Source organism: Hydractinia symbiolongicarpus, chromosome 13 (genome assembly GCF_029227915.1).
Source record: "Hydractinia symbiolongicarpus strain clone_291-10 chromosome 13, HSymV2.1, whole genome shotgun sequence".
NCBI classification, from domain to species: Eukaryota; Metazoa; Cnidaria; class Hydrozoa; order Anthoathecata; family Hydractiniidae; genus Hydractinia; species Hydractinia symbiolongicarpus.
Genome location: NC_079887.1, coordinates 8,483,733 through 8,507,469, shown reverse-complemented (window position 1 = coordinate 8,507,469; position 23,737 = coordinate 8,483,733). Strand labels below are relative to the sequence as shown.

The window sequence follows — 23,737 nt, the reverse complement described above, 5'->3', positions numbered from 1 at the left end:
CAATAAAAAAGTTTGCGGACCTGCCGTAAACAGGAACATGGGGGCAAGAATATTTATGAAACAGTGCTGATGGTTTGCAGAAAAATCCTCTTACATATCGTAACGTGTATGTAATAACTCCTAACTGTGTTCTGAGCCTACTTATTTAGAAATTATACGTACAGCGCAAAGTTGTTGAAAAACAAACAGCACGATGACTCATGATGCCTACGAGATGTGGAAGCCTCCCACAAATTCTCCCAATAATATGAATAATTTTCGGCTTCATGTCAATAAAAAATTTAAGTTATCTTTAGGTAAGTAATAAAATTTTATATGTTTCTAAACTCTATTTATATATACTTGGCTTTTTCTATGTATATAAATATGTGCCGTCCATTTAGACCTAATGTTTACATTTTCCGCGGTAAGCCTTTTGGCTCTAAAAACTGCGTGTGGCAGGCAGAAAGATGCAGAAGCTTGCTGAAAAAAGGCCTTGTTTAGCCCATTTCTTTTTACGGAAACATTTTTGAGGCTTTAAACTATTATCGAGTGTAGATGGACAATTTCTGATTGACATATATTCATATTTATAAGCTTCTGCATCTTATTGCCTGCCATGTAGTTGTTAGGAGCCAGAAGAGCTTACAGCGGATAATGTAAACATTCAAAAAGGTCTATACAAAACTACATGGCTTTGACTATAAGCCATTCCTTAAAACAAAAATGCCAGCAAATAGGGCAGCATTTGCACAGAGTGTGATTTAAGTCTTAATTGTGATGTATTTTCTAATGTGAGATCAACTAGAATTATTTATATAAAGCCTATCTTAGGATTAAAATTGTTGCAATACTTGCGGACTTGTCCCAGATGTAGCATAGTAGCTAAACATTGTCAACTATCTTTTTTTACTGATTAAAAAGAAGGTGCAACATTATGAAAACTTGGTAAGGCCAGTTAGGATAAAAAATGGAGGATTACCACTGCTTTAGGAAATGGGAGCAATTTTGCTCTCAGGTGGTCCTTAGTTACCAATGCAGAAGAAAGTATCAGTTTTTTCCTCTTTTTTCCAACAATTTCAAAATATTTATGTCAATCTGTTCTATCATATTGACGTCCAAGCAATATATCCAATTTGTGACACTCTGTCTGTGATACCCAAAGTCAATTTGTAAATATAAATCTTTGCGAAATTATTACAAATATTAGTCAAACTAAGTTTATGCAGATTCTGAGTTGGAGTATAATTGCTCTGTTCTTCAATTTCTATAGCTAATGTATCGTTTTGTCAATTTTTTAGGGAATTATCATGAATTATGGAAATGGTCTGTGGAGGAATATGATAAATTTTGGGAAGAATTCTGGTTCTTCTCAAAATTAAAATACTCAAAGATATATTCCATGGTGTGTATATATATTTTATTAAACAGTGGCCACTTTTAAAGAAAAATCAGCAATCTGCTGATGTTTTTTTCTTTATTAAGACATCCCTGGTTAGTCCTCATATCGTTATTATTCGCCCTTTAATTTTCCGTAATTTAATTTACATACATTCAATATTGTTTGTTCCACAAGTAGTTACAAAATTTAATTAATGACTTCACTCATGATTTTTACTACATGGTTTTAAGTTTCTATCTGTGAACGTTGATAAAACTTGCTCTTCGAATGACCCTGTGCCAAAACAGTAGCCCCTGTGGGTTCTTACTTTTTTTAAAAAAAAAATGATATTTTTTTAAAAATTGTACGTGCACCGCATGCATAGAATTATTAAGGGGTGCGATTCATTGCTAAAATCTTCTGAAATGACATGAGTATACAATATAATCATTATACAGTACCAATCCCGATCAACTATGCACGAGTATAAACTACAGGTACGAGTAATTTCTTCTGTGGGTATTCCACGAGTACGCAACGAGTATAATGCACGTACGAGTACGTCAAAAATACTCGCACATTTTTGCTACTGTACTCACAGAGTACTTGCTAGCGTGCTCGAAAGGCAAACAATATAATTAATTGAGAAACTGGCTGAGAATGCACTTCCGGCCAATATGCTTTTATGTTGGTGTTGGATTTATTGAAAAACACTATTTTTACAGTGTTATTTTCTTCGTTCGTTAGTTTGTTTAATAGTGAGTTGAATCTGGCATTGAGATTACATGCTAACACTTTAAGCCCTGGCGTTTTGTTGATTTACGATCGAATCAGCAGTCCCATTGGGAACCATGCCACAGGGACCTGACACTCCGAAGAGCCAGACGAGTCTAAACTGATTCGCGTTATATTTAACTCAAGTGCGGGAAAGTGCGCACTAACGCAAGCTATATATGATAGCCAGAACGAAGGGGAACCTCAATTGCCTTACGACGGAGTCGTAACTTTCAAGCGAACTCTTTTACTTCTGAACAAACAAACAAACCAACGTCACTTCTAAAAAATGATTTTTAAGTCTAAAAATACCAAATGCAATTCAGTTGTCTGCGTTATAAAGATCTCCTCACTCTCTCTAAAACACGATTCTGGAGACAAATTTTTCTTTTGTGTTGAATGTTATTCTAATCTATTTATATCTTTGTAATCACATTGAGAATATTGAAATGATTTGCTTCTGGTAATAGAACAATATAGCAGGTTTCATGTTTACGAGTTATTGACATGTATTTCACAAGCTAGTGCCCAGGACTAAATTGATAAATGCTGTTAAAAAATAGTAAAAAATGTAGCAATTTAGTTTGAATGATATTCATTCTTTCTTTTCTTTTTTATATTCACTACTTTCAAACAACAGGTGCCCACAAAATATGTGAAAAAATTAAAAATACAATTAATAAGACACGTGAAACTTTGTCCTCCCCATTACTGCCGCTTATTTTATTACGCACACTATGATTGGTAAGATGAGAATGGATAATAAAATTATAAAAACATGAGAAAGAATCTTCTGTACATCGTTGTTACAGACGATCTGTAATAATTCATTATTTTGTTTATTTTTATGCATTTTAACTAAGACACATATCCTTGATACACGTTATTTTTTAATATAATATTTTTCATAAAAGAACATAAAGCTTCATAGAAACAAAATTTAGTGCTAAAATTTAGTGCTGAAATGCTCCTTTAAACTTTTAAAATGGCGAAATGCTGATAGCTACACGATAGACTTGAAAGCTACTTATAATTTAGGGAACTCACTCAAAATTCGGGTGCATATCATTCTCACTGGATCCAAGATTTCCTTGATGGGCATGTTTTTACTTTTGGTTACTTGCAAAACAATAAAATTAAATGCGATGGGCTTAATTTAGTCTCCAGAGTTCATTGTTTAATTCATGCTTGCGAAGAAAAATGAATAATGTTTGAATGTAGCAACAAAACATTTAGCTAGGAGAAGAAAGCATTTAGATAACAGATGTAAATAGCAAAGGGTTTCCTCGTCGGAGAGAAATTAACTAGATAAATTCAAATAGAAAGAGCCATTACAGCAACGTGTACATTTTTATGTAAACTAAATAGAATTTGTTGCAACATAAAAAAAAAATTATGTAAAAATAAAATGTTATTTCTTACGACGCGAATACGAAGTAAAAGTTTTCACAATGTGTAAGGTAGCAGACAAATGTGAGCTATCGATAAAAATTACACTACGATGAATTCCCGTTTTTTATCTTATACTGGCACACATGCTCACAAATCATTCACTTACTGTAGTCGCATGCGCAAGAGGCTATACTCAAGGGTATGGAGTAGTATACTCAACGATTACTCGTACTCGTCTTGCACTTTACTCGACATTTAATGTACCCGTACTCGTATACTCTTGTATAGTTACTCACGATCGGGACTGTATGCTGTTTAATATTTCAGTAGCCTCATTTAGTCTCAATGTAAAAACATTTACTAAGTAAATTCTTGTTAAACCTGTGGAAGGATCCATTATAGACACCAGATATTATAAATCTGTATGTTCTTTTTCTCCATGTTAAATTTTTTATTATTAATATATTATTTAAATTTTCTCCCCATGAAAGCCTCTTCAGTTCAGTTGGTATAACTTCTTTAAAAAGTGTGAATAATAAAAACCTTTTAAACAAAATGGTTTTAAAATAAATATTTTAATAACAATGTCAATTGCCTGTAACTTTGCCCATGAATTTTTTTTATCACAAAGTAAATACATTGAAAAAGCAATAAAAGTTAATTAACCATGACTTTTGCATGATTAAATTCGCAAAGACATACTATATAAAGACAGAATAAAAGTTTAGCAAATAAGACATTTTGAAAGTGGTGAGTTCTAAAGAAAACACAACTCATTTGCTTTGAATGTCACAGACAGACGAAAGTAATAGATTAGAGTAGCATTAGTTGTTCAAATATGTGAAATTTCATTTAAACTTTTTAAAACTCATATTGCTTCTTATCACAAAATAGTTTTGGTAATAATTACATTAAGAAGACTACAAATACTTTCAAAATAAAAAGTGGTTGATTTTTCTAAAGAACGTCGCATTTTTTATCACATAGTTTGCTCTGGCTAAAACATTTTTTATCAAAATGTTCGTAAAATACAAAATATATAGTTTTTAGGGGATGTTTTATAGGTGCTGTTATAGAAGATCTCAGAAAATATAATCCATTTTGCCTGTTACAAACAGAAAGACAGAAGTAGAATATTAGTATATCAGATAATAGTGCTGCTGTTATGTTCAGGGAATTGTATACAAAGTTTAGAATTATAGGGAGTGACAAACGAGTATGCATATCTGACAGTTTTTTAAAGAAACTTTTTAGCTGAAAAAAATTATGTTTACTCTGTGTAGCTTCCAGAAAATTATTTTTCTGAAGTTGCTTTCTGCATATCCATACTGTCTTTGAAACTTTTTACAGGTAGTCGATAAAAGCAAAAATATATCAGAAATACCACAATGGTTTTGCAATAGTCTGTTGAATTACGCAGAAAATCTGTTGCAAGGCAAAGATGATGACATAGCTTTATATATTGCAGGTTAGTTGCAATCATGAAGTGTTTTTATGCTGTTAAAGCTTGATTTTAATCTAGCTATAATTATTTAGTCACATGTGGTTTTACATTCACCCATTATATATTATTTTTATTTGTCAAATTATTTTGTTATGATTAACATAGCTGAACAAAGAAAAATTTCGCAGATCACTTTTGGAGAGCTCAAGAGAAAGGTTGCAAAGATCGCATCAGCTTTAAAAGCTTGTGGTGTGACATCTGGTGATCGAGTTGTAGGTAATTCTCTCTATGTATATACCTTGGGTTATTTGTTTAACAAGACATCCCTCAATCCACAGGTTCACACTGTCATAATACACATTTTTTATGCGATGTTTACATTATGGAGCAACCCATAAAAAAATGTGAAAATGGACCATGTCAACATTAGCTAAAATTAGTGCCAGTTAAGGTTGTGGGTTGTCCCCACATTGGATTTATTCACTGAAAATTCCATATGGCGTACCTGACATTTTTGCTTGTAAATGTAAATGCAGGGTGATTAGTAGGTACTTACAATCCTTGATTATAAAAATATCTCTTCCTAAAAATGTGCTTTACTGCATACTTTATAAGCCAGTCATTCTGCCTGCAAGCCCCGTTGTGTATTTAGGGAGGACTGCATCAGTTTGCATTTTTGGGAAAAAATTGTGGCAAAACAACAAACGAAAAATATAAAAAAACGAGCTCAGGTTTTTTTAAACAAATATTTGTACTAGTCAATAGCCCATGAAAAAATTCATTCAGGCAGAAGAGCAATAAAAAAATCTGTTTTTAAATTTTGATGATGTTAACAGTTGCCTATTTATTTACGTAAAATTGATTTTTATACCAAGTGCCTCTATTCTTTTAAGAAAAAGTATAGAGTCATGTACTTTTGACAAACGGTACAGAGATATTAAGGTTTAAAGATTTCAAAGTTTTATGATAATACCATCAAACTGTCTGTTAACTCAGCTTTAAAAAATTGGTCCGATTATGATGAAAGGTAATTCCTGGTTACACCTGTTTCCAAGTTATATAGCCTTAAAATTAAAAGTGCAGTAAAATGGCTTCAGTTATCTTCATATCTTTTTACAATAACCGAACCACAGGTTTTATTATGTGAATAGACTATGCATTGAAGGTTATTCTTCTTTCGTCAGTGCTCAATGTTGTTTCAACAGAGCAAATACACAAGTAAAGAAAACAATGTTGTTGTTTTTCTAAACTAATAGTTCCATGCCACCACACGGATAGTAGGCGACGTTTCTGGAGATCCTTCATTTTTCCTAACCATGGACTTGTAAGTCGACACACACACCACCATAACAATGCACAGCATAGAAAACCACCACCTGTTCCCTTTTTACCTAACAATAGTTGTCCACAAGTAATGAATTTATTATTAAAAATGACTTTATCTGATTTATTTTAGGTTACATACCCAATTGTGCACTAGCTGTCGAAGCGTTACTGGCAACTGCAAGCATTGGTGCTATCTGGAGCTCCACATCTCCTGAATTTGGTGTAACTGTATGTTGAATTTGTTTATTACTCTCCTTTTTAGAAAAGTCTACTCAAAGTCTTCTCAATTATGAGCTACCTTAAACCATATGTTTGAAGTGAAATGTCATTCTATTATTCTATTTGCTCTATACTTCAGTTATAATTTCAACCCATAAGAAATTTTCTTTCTGTGTGGTTACAGTTGCATGTAAACACTAAACCATTTTAATGATGGTATTGTATTTAAATCTCTATCAGAAAATATTTTCATATTATTTAACATTGCAGGGTGTATTAGATAGATTTCAACAAATCCAACCAAAAGTTATTTTTTCTGTGGATAGTGTGGTGTATAATGGTCGCACACATGATCACATTGCAAAGTTAACAAATGTTGTAAATGGTATGTTAATTCATATTAAAGTAAAACTACTTTGCACATCACTAACATATTGCCTGGTAGTGAGCGGGACTCGATCAGGCGAACCCACTACACTAAATGCGGCAATATGTTAGTGATGCACGCAGATAATTTATTTGGATGGTGTGTATATATAGGCGATTTTTTATCACGGTACATCCATTCGTTCAACAGTGAATTCGGATCTCCGATCATGACAGGCGAATATAATCAGTGTAAATCATAGTGAAGAAGAACTACTTTGCGAATCACTAACTTACTGACTGGCAGTGAGCGAGATTCGAGAACTGGGACAAAGTCAGTTTTCTGCGAAAAAACCTTACCGGTAAAAAAGGCTGTAAATGCTTTAAACACTTGTTTAAAGTCAAATCCAAGCATGGGCAAGAAAGCTTCTGTCGGGCTGATGTAATCATGAACAATTTTCACACCGTTGATTTCTGTGTTTTCTTTTCCAATAGGTCTACCTGAGCTAGAGAAAGTTATTATTCTTCCATACACAAAAGAAGAGAAAGAAATAGATATATCACATATTCCTAATAGGTAATAACTGTGTAAAGCTTCTATAATAATTTTATCCTGTACTGCAAAGTCGAGTTTTTAAATTTTAAATTTTTTTTTAAATTTAAGTATAAAAATCATTTCGTATTTTTTGTGTCATGAATTCACGTATAAACCTGAAGAAGATTAATAGAAATAAATTTCTGTGGTTAATTATCCTGTAAAAATGTATTATAAAACTTGGCATATGTAGTGTGAATATTGTCTTTATTTTATGCAATATTTTTTTAGCGTTTTTATTAAAGACTTCTTATCATCAGCTACAAGTAACTGTTCACTTGAATTCACTCCGGTATCATTTGATCACCCGCTGTATATCATGTATTCATCTGGAACAACTGGTCCTCCGAAATGTATGGTTCATTCTGTTGGTGTAAGACATGTTATTGTGTGATTTAATGTGGGCTTTTTACAAACATTTGAAACAACATATTTTAAGTCGCTATATTATAATAGCTGTCTGTCTGTCTGTCTGTCTGTCTGTCTGTCTGTCTGTCTGTCTGTCTGTCTGTCTGTCTGTCTGTCTGTCTGTCTGTCTGTCTGTCTGTCTGTCTGTCTGTCTGTCTGTCTGTCTGTCTGTCTGTCTGTGTCTGTCTGTCTGTCTGTCTGTCTGTCTGTGTCTGTCTGTCTGTCTGTCTGTCTGTCTGTCTCTCTGTCTGTCTGTCTCTCTGTCTGTCTGTCTGTCTCTCTGTCTGTCTGTCTCTCTGTCTCTCTGCCTCTCGGCATTTCAGCCTATATTATGCTTTTGATTCTTATGTCTAAAAACCAAGATGTATTTGTTTTTTAAATAGTTACAGACCAGTGCTGTCCTTGTTATGCTGTGAAATACAAAGTCCTAGCTTGCAATAATAAAAAGTTGTTACCAACTATGCATTTTTCCTGGTGTCTTTTAGGGTACACTGATCCAGCATTTGAAGGAACACATTTTGCATGGTAACATGAACAGTAAAGATATTATGTTGTATTACACAACAGTACGTTTTTTTTTTCACTTTTGATTTTATTCTTATTGTATACTCAAAATCCCAACAAAGATATTTTCCGGACTTTCGCAAAATTTCGAAGTCACAAAAACTGTGACTTCTATTTGTGTGTTGCTTAAAGCTTGCCTCTAGTTAATTCTACAAACGAAAGAGACGGAAATTGGTCTAAAAATTCGTAGATTTTTATCTAAAAATCTTGACTTATTCTTTCGATTTACGATTAGAACTTCCACTAATCATGTATGACATTAATTATCCCTAAATGAATTTAGTTGATATAATTATAATTGATAACACTAGTTACATGTTTGAGAGCTAGTTAGTTACAGCTACCACACAAAACATTGTATGACAACCCGAATCGTAATTTTTAGTTTCTTATATTATCTTCCAGACTGGTTGGATGATGTTTAACTGGCTAATATCTGTACTGGCGGTCGGTGGTTCGATTGTTTTGTATGACGGTTCACCTTTTGTTCCTTCAACGTCTGTGCTTTGGGATTTAATTGACCAGATTGGGTAGGTATTTTTGGTTGTTGTTGTAGTTGTTGTTGTTGTAGCTCTGTCATTGCATTGTGTTTTGGGAATTGTCGTTCTCATTTAAAAAATCAAAAGATTTCACATGATAAAGTAATTATTTCAATTCTGCATTGTAGTGTTACTATTCTTGGTACTGGCGCACGGTGGATAGAAGCTTTAGAAGAAAAATCAGTTTATCCAGGTAATAAATACGAGTGATTGAATACCTGGTTACCTGATTAGAAATAACCTTGAAATTGGATAAATTCATTAGTCTTTACACTTTCCATCAACGCTTTTGTCTGAAAAGAAATTTTGTGCGTTTTCAAATTTAACCCAAATGTTTAAAGACAATGGTGACTGTGATGTTAATAGTATCACTAATGTTGGGGATGGGCAATATATAATATTGGTATATGACGGTTGGTGAAAAATTACTTTTAAGCACTATAATTATGCTTTGCACCCATACTCTGGATAGCTATTTTTCTTAATAGAAAGCAGGGGTCTTGCTGTATTTCGAAAATTTATATTTGAAATTAATGCACATAACTCTCGCACTTACTACTTTAACCTTTTTTTTATTTTCTTAACATTCTTACACAACTTATAAGAAAATTAAACACAAGGGAAGAAATGTTCCTTGGGCGCGAGCTCAATTTCGGCACTGTGTATTTGGCATATAATAATGGTATGTCTAAATTGTTGTGGTTAAATAGTTTTACCATCGGTGGCATGGATGAGTGAACTCCAAATTAAAAATTGCTTTTCTTGTTTGAAATTCAATATTGGAGGACGTCTCGTTATTTCGTGTGCGCCATAATATTGCCACATGTACTTTGCGTACACGTTTGTCACCGTGCACTTAATTCACTGTATTCCTAATTCACTGTGCACTCAATTTACTGTGCACTCAATTCATGAAGGCCTGGACAATTTATTGTGTCAGACAAACATTTCACCACAATAGTTTACTGGTTAGGATGACACATACGGACCAAATAGTTTAGTTTACCCTGGACATGAGTTTCGTTATTGTTATACAGAATATCTACTTTGACTGCACTTGACATGTTTAGTGGTGTTTGTGTGTGTGTAAGCACTATGTCAACATGCATTTCTTTTCCAGTTCAAACACACCAACTGACGTCTCTACATACAATCTTATCCACTGGATCGCCTTTAAAACCAACCAGTTTTGATTACGTATACAAATCAATCAAGTCAGATGTTTTGCTTGGCTCCATTACAGGTGTTTATTTGAAATTTATCTGTATTACTTTAGTATGCGCACTTTCTGCATGTTTGTAAGATGTAACAAGTTCGGAGGTACACATTTTCTTGCGATTATACAAAAATGTACAATAATTTTTAAGCAACAGCTGATAAAGCATTAAATTTTTTCTTGAGATGACAGATATTGATTTTGATAGGATGTCTTTTCTTGTATTTTTTTATTTTTTTATTTATGGGACAGCTTTTCTCTTCTGCTGTTCAACTGAAACTTTACTCTGAATATTAAGTAAGACTTTGACCTCGAGGTAAACATTTTGTAAATACAGGTAATATTTGAGCAGATAATCTTTAAAACATAATTTTGGGACATTTTTTAGCATCACAGGTGGCAATAAAATTGTTTTCATCTTAATCGTAATTTTATTAAACCTTTTTTTCTTTTTTTTGTTCGATCGACAAAGAAATTATACAGCATCTGGAAAATCTTTTTTTGGAAGTAATGAAACTGATATTGAATTCATCCATTTAAGAAAGGGTTTGCGTTCAATAGGGGATATTTCTAAAGACTGTGTCTGAAATATATTTTAGGTGGTACTGACATCATATCATGCTTCGCTGGACAAAATACAACTTTGCCTGTATATAGAGGAGAGATCCAATCACGAAATCTTGGAATGGCCGTTCAGAGTTTTAACGATGAAGGTAGAAATTGGTATTTCTTCTTTTTTGAAAACTTAATGTAATCAGTTAATTATTAAATTATACCCCAAAGATGTGATTAACAGCCTCTTGCGGTTATTTTTTCGGCCTCATTTTTTAATATGCTTCCGTTATGCTAAGCGCTGTTTGTTTGTAACTTACTGACTGGGGTTCGTTTTCGTTTTCCACCCAATTTGGCATGGTAAACAAAATAAGCATGCTGAAAATGATGCTGACTTCAAAAGCTTGATTTTTTGTCATCTTGATACTATTTTAGGCCAAACTTAGTCTATAAATTAAAAAGGCTTCGTTTATGATAAAAAATTAGCATCGAAAAAACAAAAAGTATACTGATAACGATAATTAAATTGTTCATTTTGTGTCACGTGAAAATACCATTTTACACTAAAAATTAAACCCAACCTAATATTCGAATTTCGGTGGTTTTTCTTGAAGCTACAGCAGTTCTCCGAGAATTTCGTTTTTGTGAAAGTCGTGATCAAAGGCGTGATATTCTAATCTGTGTATGTTCTAACGTCCTCGGGGATTTCATCCAAAGGATGGCTCTTTTTCTTATCCGCCTATAACTATGTTCATTACCTTCAGAGATACGTATTGCATTGCTCTAACTTGCTTCCTGCTTCACACGCCTGGTTTACGGTCAGTAGATGGCACCCAATGAGCTGAAAAAACTACATTTAAAGTGCATCTGAGTGGGGACTTGAACCTAAAAATCTTACATACGTGAAATGCGCTATGCACTACACCAACTCCGCTTTGTATTATTATTTTTTATTGTTTATTTTAACTGGGGTAGTCTGTTTTTGAAGGATAAACAAAATCATGTTGGTGTCGCTATTATTTAGGTGTTGCAGTATTTGACACAGCTGGTGAATTGGTATGCACGAAACCGTTCCCTTCAATGCCAACATCGTTTTGGAACGATAAAGATAGTTCCAAGTATCAAAAATCGTTTTTCCAAAAATTTCCCGGTAATTTGTTTATTAGGAGCCAGTTATGAGGACTTTTAGGCTTACAATCATTTCAAAATTTAGAACATCTCAATGATGGAAATGAATTAAGACGCCTTGTTATAATCTTGTAATCAGAAAAAGATCTATCCGATGTATGCCGTTTTTAACATTTCCGCCCGGCATCAATATTTCGCACGTTTTTGTCCGCCTGTTGGTATAAAATAATGAAATTACTCAGACAGAATTGCCGTGAAGCAACCGTCTTGAACACACAGACAAAATACGGTCAAAATTTTGACTTGTTTTTTATATTAGGTGTTTGGAGTCATGGTGATTATTGCGAGATCTCTTCAAAGACAGGCGGCGTTCTTATGTTGGGAAGAAGGTTAGTCTATTTTGTTCCTGTCTTCGAAAATCGAGTGCTGATATATTTTATTGAACGTCTACGTCGCCTCAAAATGGGGTTTCCACGCTTATTCAAATCCTTTAAGTCTGCTATAAATTAAAAATTCGTCTCCAAGAACACAAAAAGTTGACATTTCTTCTCATTTTGTCCTCACACATTTTTATAACGCCGTTATTTTCTACAGTGTGATTTTTAGAAATTGCTAATTGTATCATGTTTTTTAATTGGTTTAGAATACACACTTTTTTAAATGAACCAATGAAACCCTAAGACTGGCTGTTCTTATTTTGTTTTTACCAGTAACAACACTTTTCAGAATGCAGCCTTAGATTGTTCTATTCATTGGGAATTCTTTAAAATTCCCTGTTTTTTTGTTTTTGTTGTTGTATGTAAGAAAACAGAGATTGCATACAAAACAACGGTAGCTTGAGAGAGATTTACTAGAGAATTTACATCCTGGATTCTTCTTATTTTATGACTAAGGTTGTTCTTAGTTTTAGCCTGAACCGGTTCATATTTTTTTGGGTTTTGTTCATTAAAAAACTGAGCTTCGTGAGCTTATGAAATTGTTCTTATGAAACAAAAAGCATTTCAGCTTTATTTGCATCTTTACGCAAAACTATAAAACATATGCGTTGCGCTTAATAACATAATAACAAAGTTACTTTTTATAAAAATTCTCATCATGACAGAAAAATTTAAAAATATCCTTATTCTTCTCTTTGTTAGCATTTCAATTTCCTGCAAAAAAAAAATAAAAAAACGCTCAAATTTCCTCCAGTCTCCTAGACTCTAGATTTTTTTTAAAAAAAAGAGCGGGAAACGTGAGACAGTATTCTATTTATGAATGAGGGGACGTCTGTTTCACTTGCTTGAACATTTTGATTTGTTTTTCTAACATACAGCGATGGTACTTTAAATCCAAGTGGTGTAAGATTTGGTAGCGCGGAAATCTACAACATCGTCAGTGCAACAAATTTTTCGGAAATATCTGATTCGTTGTGTGTTGGCCAGCAAACTAAACATGGTGAGCGGGTTGTGCTGTTTTTAAAGATGGTGGACGGTTACAAGTATGTCTTTTTAGTTTGTTTTACTTTTGTATTTAACGTATTTAATGTATTTAACGTACGTAATGTATTTAACGTGAAATGTTGAAAGACTTAGAAAGTCAATGGATGCTTTTTTGTAAACATTAAACAAGGCAATTCTAGTTACCAAAATTATTTTCTTTGCACTTTTTTTGTCTCAAAATTAAAAAAAAATCCAAAGAAAACAGAAATTCCCTAAACATACGGGTTTTTTCACTCTGTCAAAAATGTAAAATGTTAGAAAATTATCAAGAATGTGAGCAATTTCTTTATCAGGACCTTTAAGTTGAAATGATCGCTCAGAACTATATTTTTTTTCAAAATATTGGCGACGATTCAATTTCAGATTTATTCTATCAACATGTATATATCAATCGAAGCACAGTAAGCATATTTGCCGGAAACAGGGATGAAATGTTAGGATTTTTAGGAAAAAAAATATCAGGAATTAAATGAGCTAGCTTTTGAAATAGTTTCTAAAAATTCATGCGGGTTTCTGTGTTATTTCTACCATTTTTCAAAACAAGTCCCTTTAGAGAGCTGCAAACTGTATTGTTGTTTCATATCAAATTTTAGTCGATGTTTTTTTATTTTTTGTTTTCCAAATTGTTGTTCAACATTCATAACACGACATCTTGATGCGTTAAACTAAAGTGTTGTTTATCATAGCAGCACAGTATCCCGACGTGTCGTTGTGCAGATCACGTCGAAATCTGCCGAACGTTTTTATGGTCAAAATCCACTATATGTTGAATTATGCTAATTGCACAGTGAACATAAAAAAACATGACAAAATTATGGCGGCGTTAAAATTTTGACAAGGGAGTACACTTTTATTTTTTTAGTTTGAATGATGACTTGGTAAAACGTATTCGTAGTTCGATTCGCCAACAGCTATCAGCTCGCCATGTTCCCGGAGTGATTTTAAAAATCAATGATATTCCTTATACGGCCAGCGGTAAAAAGGTTGAAGTAGCCGTAAAACGAATTTTAAATGGTGAAGATATTCAGCAGAGGGGAGCGTTTATTAATCCTGAATCCTTGGATTTATATTATAATATTCCCGAACTTAAACAAACTTAAATTTTGTTAAAAATCCTTTTAATTGTTGGCGTAACGTGAATAAGGTGCTGTGCTTTCAACGGCAACATCTGCAAAATAATTTTTTTCGTTCGAAATATAATGTCAATAATTGTTCCTTCAGTCAGTTTCATATCAAATTTATGCCACAATGGTAAGAGTTGAACTCTTCTTATCAACGAAGATAATTTTTTTTTAAATTTAATTTTTACAGTCAGTATTTATTCATATACAATAAACAATAATAATATACCAACCTGCAACCTGGAAAAAGTGGGACAAACAAAATTAATCGCAAAAAGGGTGCTTAAAAATTACCCTACAAACCTTGCATATTATTATTATTATTATTTATTCGTAAGAAGAAGCCGTTAGGCTGATTTTTTTTTATATCTTGTAGGCGTTTTTTGAATGTGATACTAAGTATTTATTATATTATTTTTATTTGGGGAATATATTTTGCGTAAAATCAAAAATTATAGAGCATAATTCGCCCCTTTTTTTACTTCTTCAACGATTAATAAATACATAAATACTTTCAACATTTTAAAACAAAAAATCAAATTTTTTTCATGCTGAATTTATGAACACGTGGAGTATAGAAAAAACATAGTTTGCAACCCCGTTTTTGTTTAATTTGTTTAGGACCCTTTCGTGCTACCATTTTCAATAAATAAGTGATTGAAAACGCGGGCATAAATGGACGAATGTATAATCTTGTGTGGTGTTCTAATATTTTTGTAACGTTATGTCAAGGGTTATAATCTCGAAAGGTTTTGGTTGGAAAGCATGATTTTCAAACACTGAGTCCTGTTATCATTAAGTACTTCATGAAGCGAGCAAGCATAAAGTTGTCTCATTTAACAACTATATAATCAGTTGTCGATTCGAAAGTCTTTAAGATCAATCCGTTTATTGTTCATACCATCACATTTCCCTGTACATGGCAGAAGAACTCACTTATGCGAATCAACAAGAAGTGGATATTGAAGACGCGTTTTGTGCGACGGGTACCTTCATGATTGTTGATTTTCTGCTGTTAAGTGAAGAAGAGGGGCAGGTGGAATGCGTCAATGGAGGAATAAAATAATTTATATATCAACAGCACGATCAATCATACTCGATGTCATGCTGCGGCTATCTCGTAATGATTTCCGTTTCTTTATTTCCTTCTTTGTTTGAGCCAAGAACGTACCAAGAATAATGCATAATACCGACAGTGCCGCCGTCACTGCCATGGTAATGTAAAATGCGTCGCTTTTACTTGAGAACAGTGTGAACGTGGATTCTCGGTTCAGCTCGTTTATTGGTCTTCTTAAAATCTACAATTTAAAAAGATGAGTAATACCACACATCCTAATGATTGTTCGTATTCCGTCTCATGAGAACCAATCAAAATATAAGCATATACCGTATCGGTTCATAATTTCGTCACGTTTTGTTTGATGTTTTTATGCCAGTCATACTTTGGTATGTTAAAAAATAGCAGAAATATGTTTTTCAAATATTATGTCATTTATATTCAAAAGTTTGGACTTTTCATGTTTTCCTTTTCTTAAAACCGTGTATGTGAAGGTTTAAAATTACTGCTGCAGCATTTAGAATTTTTTGTTATTGTGTTGTTGTATTTTGCATGTCAATATTAGACCGGTTTTTTTAACGTTTAAACGCCTATTTACCGCAGAAGTAAACACTATATCTAATATGATTTTTTCAACCTCTCTTCAAGCTCTTTCCAGGTTTAAGTAGTCTTTTGAAAGAGGACTGATTTTTCTGAGTTGATTTTTATATAATCTAGTCTGCAAAATACCAGTTAGCCCCAGAACCATCTCGATCCAAGTTATATAGTTGGTCAAAAAACCATACCAGAATTTTTTACTATTTAGGGTGGCGAAATATGCTATATATACATTGATTAAAAATCGGCATCTATTAGACTTGACTTTTTCCAAAGACAATGCTGCGCTAAGATTTGTTAAGAACTTGATCATATTTTATTGATAATATCACCAACCATAGCTCGGCCTACTAGCCCGGCCTGCCTGACTTTTTTTTCTTCTAATTCTTCTTCTGCAGTTGGTTTTTTCAACTTTTCGCGGCCCTGTACCGTGTAGTCCCCGTAATGCCAAGAGCGTCAGGAACCCGGGCTACACCAACCATCATAGCGACTTACCTTTGCAATTTTGGAAGCGTTGGAAACAATGATATTCATGGCATCACGGTTATGCATTTTGAAAGATTTGATCAATTGGATAATTTGTGGATGATAAGACACTAAACCAATGGCGTTATCTTTTAGTTGAACTTGTTTATAAATCGTGTATTTATCTCCAATCTCTTCGGACAAGTAGTAAGCTAGCATGTGGCTTTCCATGGCGATAGCTGAAAAAAAAGTCAACTTTGTAATATGCAGAATTGTTTTATTTCAACCTTGTTGAGGGCCTCTCGTCTGTTCTGATATTTGATAACGAGACAAACATAGCCAAAATTTCCTATGTAAACCTGCCAAGCGAGCTGAACGTTTTGAATCTAAAATTTTTTCTTCGTGTCTGTTCGTTTTTCTTTCCCTGTGAAACTACACTGTTAAAACAACAAAAGTAACCTCCATGAAGAAACAAATTATGTGAATAAATTCGAAAGTGTAGAAAATTCTACCAGGTATTTTGTCTTGTTGCAAATCTTTCTGCAAATCCTCCATGTTGCTGTACTCTAGAAAAAGAGAAGTTAGAAAGTTATTATTCCTACAGATTCTATTCCTTTCCCTTTTTTAAAATTTATTGAAACATTGAAATTTACGTCACTTAAATAATATGTTTTATTTTAAGTCTACAGTCTCTACAAACCGTAAAGTTTTTCGTCAAATTGGTTTCATACAAAATCTGGATGTTACCTGAATGATCTGCCATTCCTATAGCTATACCCGAATAAATGGCTTTCAAGTCTTCTAAAACTCCGATCTAGGTAGATAAAGGTTTCATCAGAAATTATCAGTCAATAATCAGTTCGAAAACGAGTTACATGTAACTCCGCATTGTTTAGAGAAAAGGGAGTTTTACATATGAATATAACAATGAACATGCATCTTAAAGTTCGGAGTTTTTGAAAAGGGCGTTATTTTGTATACAACTTCTTCCGAACGACGTATTTTGTTTTTTGATCTCGAACCTAAACGATCAGAAACAGGTCAAAATTAAGGTTAACCCTATTAGGGCTGGACCTTTTCGGGGCTGGTTAGGTAACCCTATTTATCTTTTAAACTGGAAGAGCTGTGACTTACATAGCTTATGTACAATCTACAAGCCACTGACTTTATTTTGTCATGAATTTTTTTGACAAAATAATCAAAAAAATACATGACGTCAACGGCGAATATTTCTAACAGACATATTCTAAAACTCACAAAGTATCAACATTTTTTGGTTCAAACATTTTTTATACAAATTAGAGAGTGAGGGAGGGAGGGAAAATAGTGTTGAATAATTTTCAAGATCCATGGTTGCCGCAGGACCAAAAATCTAACTTTTAGAAGCAAAGGGGTTAAAATTTCGTGTTAACTTATTTTCGCGAATGCTGACCTTGAAAAATTTCGCGTTGATTAATTTTCGCGTGGATTTATTTTCGCAAATGCCGACTTTGAAAAATTTCGTGTGGATTAATTTTCGCGTAGACTACTTTTTGCGAATACCGACCTTGAAAAAATTTGAGTGGATAAATTTTTGCGAAGAAACAACAAGATAAAATTATACTGTAAGTCATTCGTTTATTATAACGTTGACACTCTTTTTCAACAACCTGAAAAAAAAGACCCAAATTTTATATCAGAAGATGTCCCATGCTCAAGTCTTGAAATAGATCAAGAAAGTGAAATCCAAGAACATAATTCTTTTACACAAAGGAAAGAAACATTGAATTTCGCGTCTGTAGCACAAGTAATTCAAATTAACTAATTGTAAAGAAGATTTTTTCTTGAGAAATACGTGTTTACCGGACTTTCAACCTTTTTATTTTATTTTTTCTAAACTCCTAACCCTTTACTTAAATATCCTATGCATCCCGATTACTTTTTTATAAAGGTTCGCGAATGACCAGATTCGAAAAATTTTGCGTAAATAAATTGTTACAAAAAGTTCAAAAATCGCGAAATCGCGATATTTCATTTACTTAAAAATTAATACACGTAAGTTATCTTTAACTACGTCTTTATTATCCTGGCAATCTTATTCGGCAAGAAAAAATAGCCCTGGAGACGAAGTAAAATTATGGTTGTAATTAAAAAAACTTTCTGTAACCTCTTTTATAAACACTCAAACAAACACCGCAGTTTAACAAACATCGCCCTCCAACACATACAGCCTTCCAATAAACACCGCCCTCCAACACACATCGCCATCCAATAAACACTGTCCTCAAACAAACACGTCCCTTCAACACACATCGCCATCCAATAAACACCGCCCTCTAAAAAACATCGCCCCCCCCCAACAAATACCTTCCTTCAACTAACACCGTCTTCCAATAAACACCGCCCTCCAACAAACGCTGCTCTTAATTAACATCGTCATCCACTAAGTATTGCCGTCCTCCATTAAGCACGAATTTGCGAAAGTTTTGGACAATAAACCCATAAAATACTACTAAATCTGTCAAGCGATATAATTGTCGCATTTGAAACTTAAAAATTTGTTAAGTTTTAAGGTAGGTATGGCATGGCGTAAACGCCTATGAACAAATTAGTTATCAAAAGAATTGAAGCTGTCATACTTTTCTCATGTATATAGAATTCTGTCCTTCTTCTGAAATCTTACTGGTTAGCAATGATGTAATGCACGCAGTGTACATATTAAAGATGATCATGCCAATTAATATCCAGACTACTGCAAATAGACGGGCTGGGACCGAATGTGGTGTGCGGTCTCCATAACTAAAACAAAACAAAACGATGTCATATGTGCACATGGCCTAGGATGTATATATATATATATATATATATATTTTTATAAAAATCAGAAAGTTTGGCAAAAGTTTAAAAGAGCTAAGTTAAAGACATCACATCATAAAAAAGTTATCCCATAAACCAAAGTTTAAGTTCTAAGCATACTCTAAGCCTGATTCTTTTTCTCTCATATAAGTATATCCCAGCCTGATTTCGAATTTTCACCTGCTTATAAAAAACATGTAATTAATGATAAAAAAAATCATTTTCCGAAATAATAAAAAAATAGTATTAAAACTTGCCCAACTGTCGTCATGGAAACATAAGCCCACCAAAAGCCTTCAAATGGTCCTTTTGGAAATTGTCTTGGGAATTCTTTCTTGTTAAACCATGTATCCTAAAATTCGAAATAAAAGAACTGATAAAGAGCCAAAAACACGGCACCGATTTCATTTACTTGAGGTAGAGTAGTACCGAAAAAAGGTTTGGAGCAAGCCTAGAAGTCTGTGATTACTTAAGGCTGTAGTGCTTACGAAAATGTTTTCATAGCAGTCGGCAAAAGATTACATTTCTGATAAGAATTCAGTCTCCAGGCAAAATAATTCACAGAAAATTGTTGATGTCAGCAAAATTTTAATTAATGAAAATCATATTTGGAATGGATATTCTTCTTCGCCAAGTGCGAGTCTTGTGAAGGATAAGCCAACAAAAAAACATGCCTGTCTAACGGTCTATAAGAATCAACAGGGCGGGCTACAAGTGATTGGTCAATAAAGAAGTAAAAAGAAAATACGAATTGTCAAAAGTTGGCGGAACACCAAAATAACAAACCTAAGGTTGTTGTTTATATGATACTAAAATTCTTCAAAAACAATGTTATCTACTTTTTTAATCAAAATGATAATTTCTTTTTTATTTTTAACAAAAGAAAACACCCAGCTTGTTATCACCATGGAATTTTCTTTTAATATGTTTTTCAAAACAAGTGTTTTCAAGGTCATATTTTTTTAAATTTATGTAAAACTAAATCACATTAATACAAAAAATAATCCATTTAATTTCCCCACAGGCATACTTTTATGTTATTACGCAGTTTTTTAGATGGTAAATTGAACGAACTCTCGTTTCCAGAGCTCTTTAAGTTAGGATTCAAAGAGCTCAGGAAAAAAATAAGTCGAACGCAATGAGATAATCTATTTGTAAGAGACGTGGCTTGTACCTTTATGTTTTTACGACTAATATTAGAACTAAAAAATATGAATCTAAAGTGGAAACTGAAAGCCCTGAAGGACTCAATGTTTTTTATATATATCTATATTATAATACTTGTATACTTCTGTCCGTCTGTCTGTATGTCACGCAAAATGGTAGCTTTCCTGCGCGGGTAGCGAGACGCACGCAATGCGGTAAAAAAAGGAAGGGGAAACCCGTGGATTTTTCCACGGGCTAACAACTAGTTTATATATATTTGTTTTATATATGTATACATATTTTTTTCACATATAAATTCACTATAACATATAAAAGAATGAAAGTAAAATCTAAAGCTCAATTCGCAAGTAAGTAGATGATATTCGCGCTTAAACATAGAGCGATGAATGACACTGGCTTTTTGTTATTATCTCACAGTAAAATAAATTTCATGCACTACTGTACAATGTTTATACTTTGGCTACCATTTTGAAAGAAGTCGAAAAGCAGCGGTTTTGTGAATAAATACATGGACACACTCACCATGATCCAAATAATTGTACCAGCGCACACAGCCAACGCTAATGCAACCACAAACAAAGGCCAGGTGTTAGCGGTACTCTCAATTAGAACTGTCGTTAAATACTCGGTTGTCGGGGCTTTAGTTTTGCCGACAAACAAGACTTCTTCAAGTGGCATTAAGTCGGTGTACTCATGGCCAAGGAAGCTGGAACATCCTAAGCAATTTTCTACTGGAATAAGTACATCAAATTTACTGATCTTCTCATGGGAAATAATTCTGGAAACGATGTTGTCTGTTTTGGTGTATGTTATTATTGTGTTGCAACCAAAGCAGCAGGATTTTACGAGAATTTGCTTCAGAATTTCTATGAAGGTGAAATTATGAGACGTGACATGGTAAGCCTTGGATTGTACACTTCATTTCATGCGCTTTTTTTAAAAATATAAAAACATCAGAAATTGAAAAAGAAAATATAATAAACGAAAAAGCACTTTTATTTCAGTAACATCCTGGAGGCAAAAGATTAAAATTGCCCCAATATATCCGCCTATCCCTTGCTCTTTAGAACAATTTCATAAAAAAGTGATAAATTTCTTTACTTGCCACAAGCTAAGTTTCATAATACACATTTTACATCGTTTTTAAACGATCCAAACAGCATATTCCGGTAGAGACAACCGTAATAGCTCCTCGGTTAGACATCACATCGTTTTCTCTCAAGACTCTTATACCCCGCATTTTGAGGTGTGACAAAAGTGTTATAAGTTTCAAACCTAAAAAGTCATTCAGACCGTACCTTAAAACTATTTTTCTGTCAAAAATGATGTCCAAAAAATACTATTTCACCAGTAGCTGCGTACCTTTATTGTTTTGAGCAAGGACCACGTTTTTGTAAGCATTTCAGGGCGTAGTAGTTAAAGTAGGGCGGTGCTTTTACAATGGACGTAACCAAAGGGAATAAATTAGAACTAAAGTAATATGAGGCAGAAATTGCGATGAAAGAACGAAAGAGCATTTTAAATAAATTGTGACAGATAAAAAAACATAGATTTTATGCTTTGTTTTCTTCTGTTTTTTCATCCATTTTCTTTGTTGTTTTTTCTATTGCGTGATGTACCTTAATCGGACAAATTTTCGCGCGGATTTAATTTCGCGAGGTCAAATAAATCGTATTTCGCGAGGATTTAATTTCGCGAATTTAGTCTTTTCAAAAATTTCGCGAGGATTTAATTTCGCGAATTCTGTCTTAACTTAAAACAAATTTTCACGAAACATTTAAATATCGCAAAAATTGTAAAGGAAAGAAAATGATTTATTGTCATCAGTATCAAGAATCATGCTTTTTCTTCCGAGTTACATGTCAAAATCTATTTACAAATCATCTTCGTCATCAAAAACATCAAAAAAATTCCTATCTTCATCCTCTTCATTTTCTTCGACCCATTCTTCTTCGTCGCTTTCGTCTTCGATCCCGTAATCACTGACGTATTTTGAAGCTGTGGACAAACCAGAAGAATTGACAGCTTGAACATTAGGTTCTTCGTCTAACATTGGGTCGATGTCGATTGGGTCGATTAAAAAAAAATTCGCGAGGATTTAATTTCGCGAATTCAGGCTTTCTAAAAATTTCGCACGGATTTAATTTCGCGATTTGACTGTTTGCAAATATTTCGCGAGGATTTAATTTCGCGAATTTGGGCAAAATTCGCGAAAACCGCGAAAATTTCTCCGCGCGAAAATTTGTCCGATTAAGGTAATTTTACCAGCCAAAAGAACACTGGTCACATGCTGTGTTCTCAGCAAAGAGGTTGTTTTAAAATAGAAAAATAATATCTGGGGAAGAATAATATGGTTTTCAACATTTTATTTTATGTTTTATTAAATGTTTCCAGGAAGGGAACTAAAACATAAAGTACATAAATTCTAAAAAAGAATGCATTGTTGGAAAATTTTTAATATAATTAAAAAAATATATTTTATATTGGAAAATTTCTTCCAAATGGAAAATGTCTACGTGACTTAATAAAAAAAATGAACAACCTACCTGGCAAAATTCCTGTAACATTTCCATCTTCAAGATATATGTACGGACGTAAATTTGAATACAATACGCGTATTTCTCTACCACATAGACTATTAGCTTCCTTCACAGCCGTACAATTAACATTTCGCGCAATCTGATCCAAGTACGAATACCGCACAGAGCACGAGTTGTTTGAAATCAACATAGTGAATGAGTCGCAACGGCAGTAGAAATTTAAAAAGAGTCCCACGAAACTAAGTAACGCGAACATGGCGGGTCGTAGACAGTTTACATACCGCCTATCCCTATGAAATTTTAACGTGAGATTAGATACGATGGTTTAAAAATAAAAAATGTAAAAATGAATAATTCATTTCGCTTTCTGTAGTTCTTTGTTGGGCCTACCAAGGTTAACATTGAACGGAATAATACTTCGTGTGGTGATAATAAGATAAAACGTATTATTCTATTCATCAGCTGTAAAAAATTTATATTTTCCTATGAAAATAATTTTTTCTGTAGAACCTGTGATTTAAAAAGATTCTTGTGCGTAAAAATATATAGTATCCAGTGTTTATTGACGATTCTAACATTGTTTTAAAAAGG

At 33.3% G+C, this 23,737-nt stretch overlaps 2 protein-coding genes across 2 annotated transcripts; one reads left to right on the top strand and one right to left on the bottom strand.

Moving 5' to 3' along the window:
- LOC130623700 (acetoacetyl-CoA synthetase-like) lies at nucleotides 1-16,065 on the top strand. The gene is made up of 17 exons (XM_057439212.1): nucleotides 1-296; nucleotides 1,281-1,384; nucleotides 4,877-4,994; nucleotides 5,136-5,246; nucleotides 6,427-6,524; nucleotides 6,786-6,900; nucleotides 7,377-7,458; nucleotides 7,708-7,849; nucleotides 8,370-8,450; nucleotides 8,854-8,978; nucleotides 9,116-9,180; nucleotides 10,108-10,230; nucleotides 10,803-10,916; nucleotides 11,780-11,905; nucleotides 12,203-12,272; nucleotides 13,199-13,363; nucleotides 14,227-16,065. Exons 1-17 carry the CDS (start codon nucleotides 194-196, stop codon nucleotides 14,462-14,464), a joined length of 1,980 nt encoding a protein of 659 aa, XP_057295195.1. The 5' UTR covers nucleotides 1-193; the 3' UTR covers nucleotides 14,465-16,065.
- On the bottom strand, nucleotides 15,553-23,469 carry LOC130623705 (uncharacterized). Its single transcript, XM_057439217.1, has 8 exons — nucleotides 23,153-23,469; nucleotides 21,129-21,472; nucleotides 19,697-19,791; nucleotides 19,223-19,382; nucleotides 17,352-17,418; nucleotides 17,117-17,170; nucleotides 16,635-16,843; nucleotides 15,553-15,783 (listed from the first exon to the last, which is right to left on the bottom strand). The coding sequence occupies exons 1-8, from the start codon at nucleotides 23,400-23,402 to the stop codon at nucleotides 15,553-15,555; spliced, it is 1,410 nt and encodes a 469-aa protein (XP_057295200.1). The 5' UTR covers nucleotides 23,403-23,469.
- Between the last annotated feature and the right edge of the window lie 268 nt (nucleotides 23,470-23,737).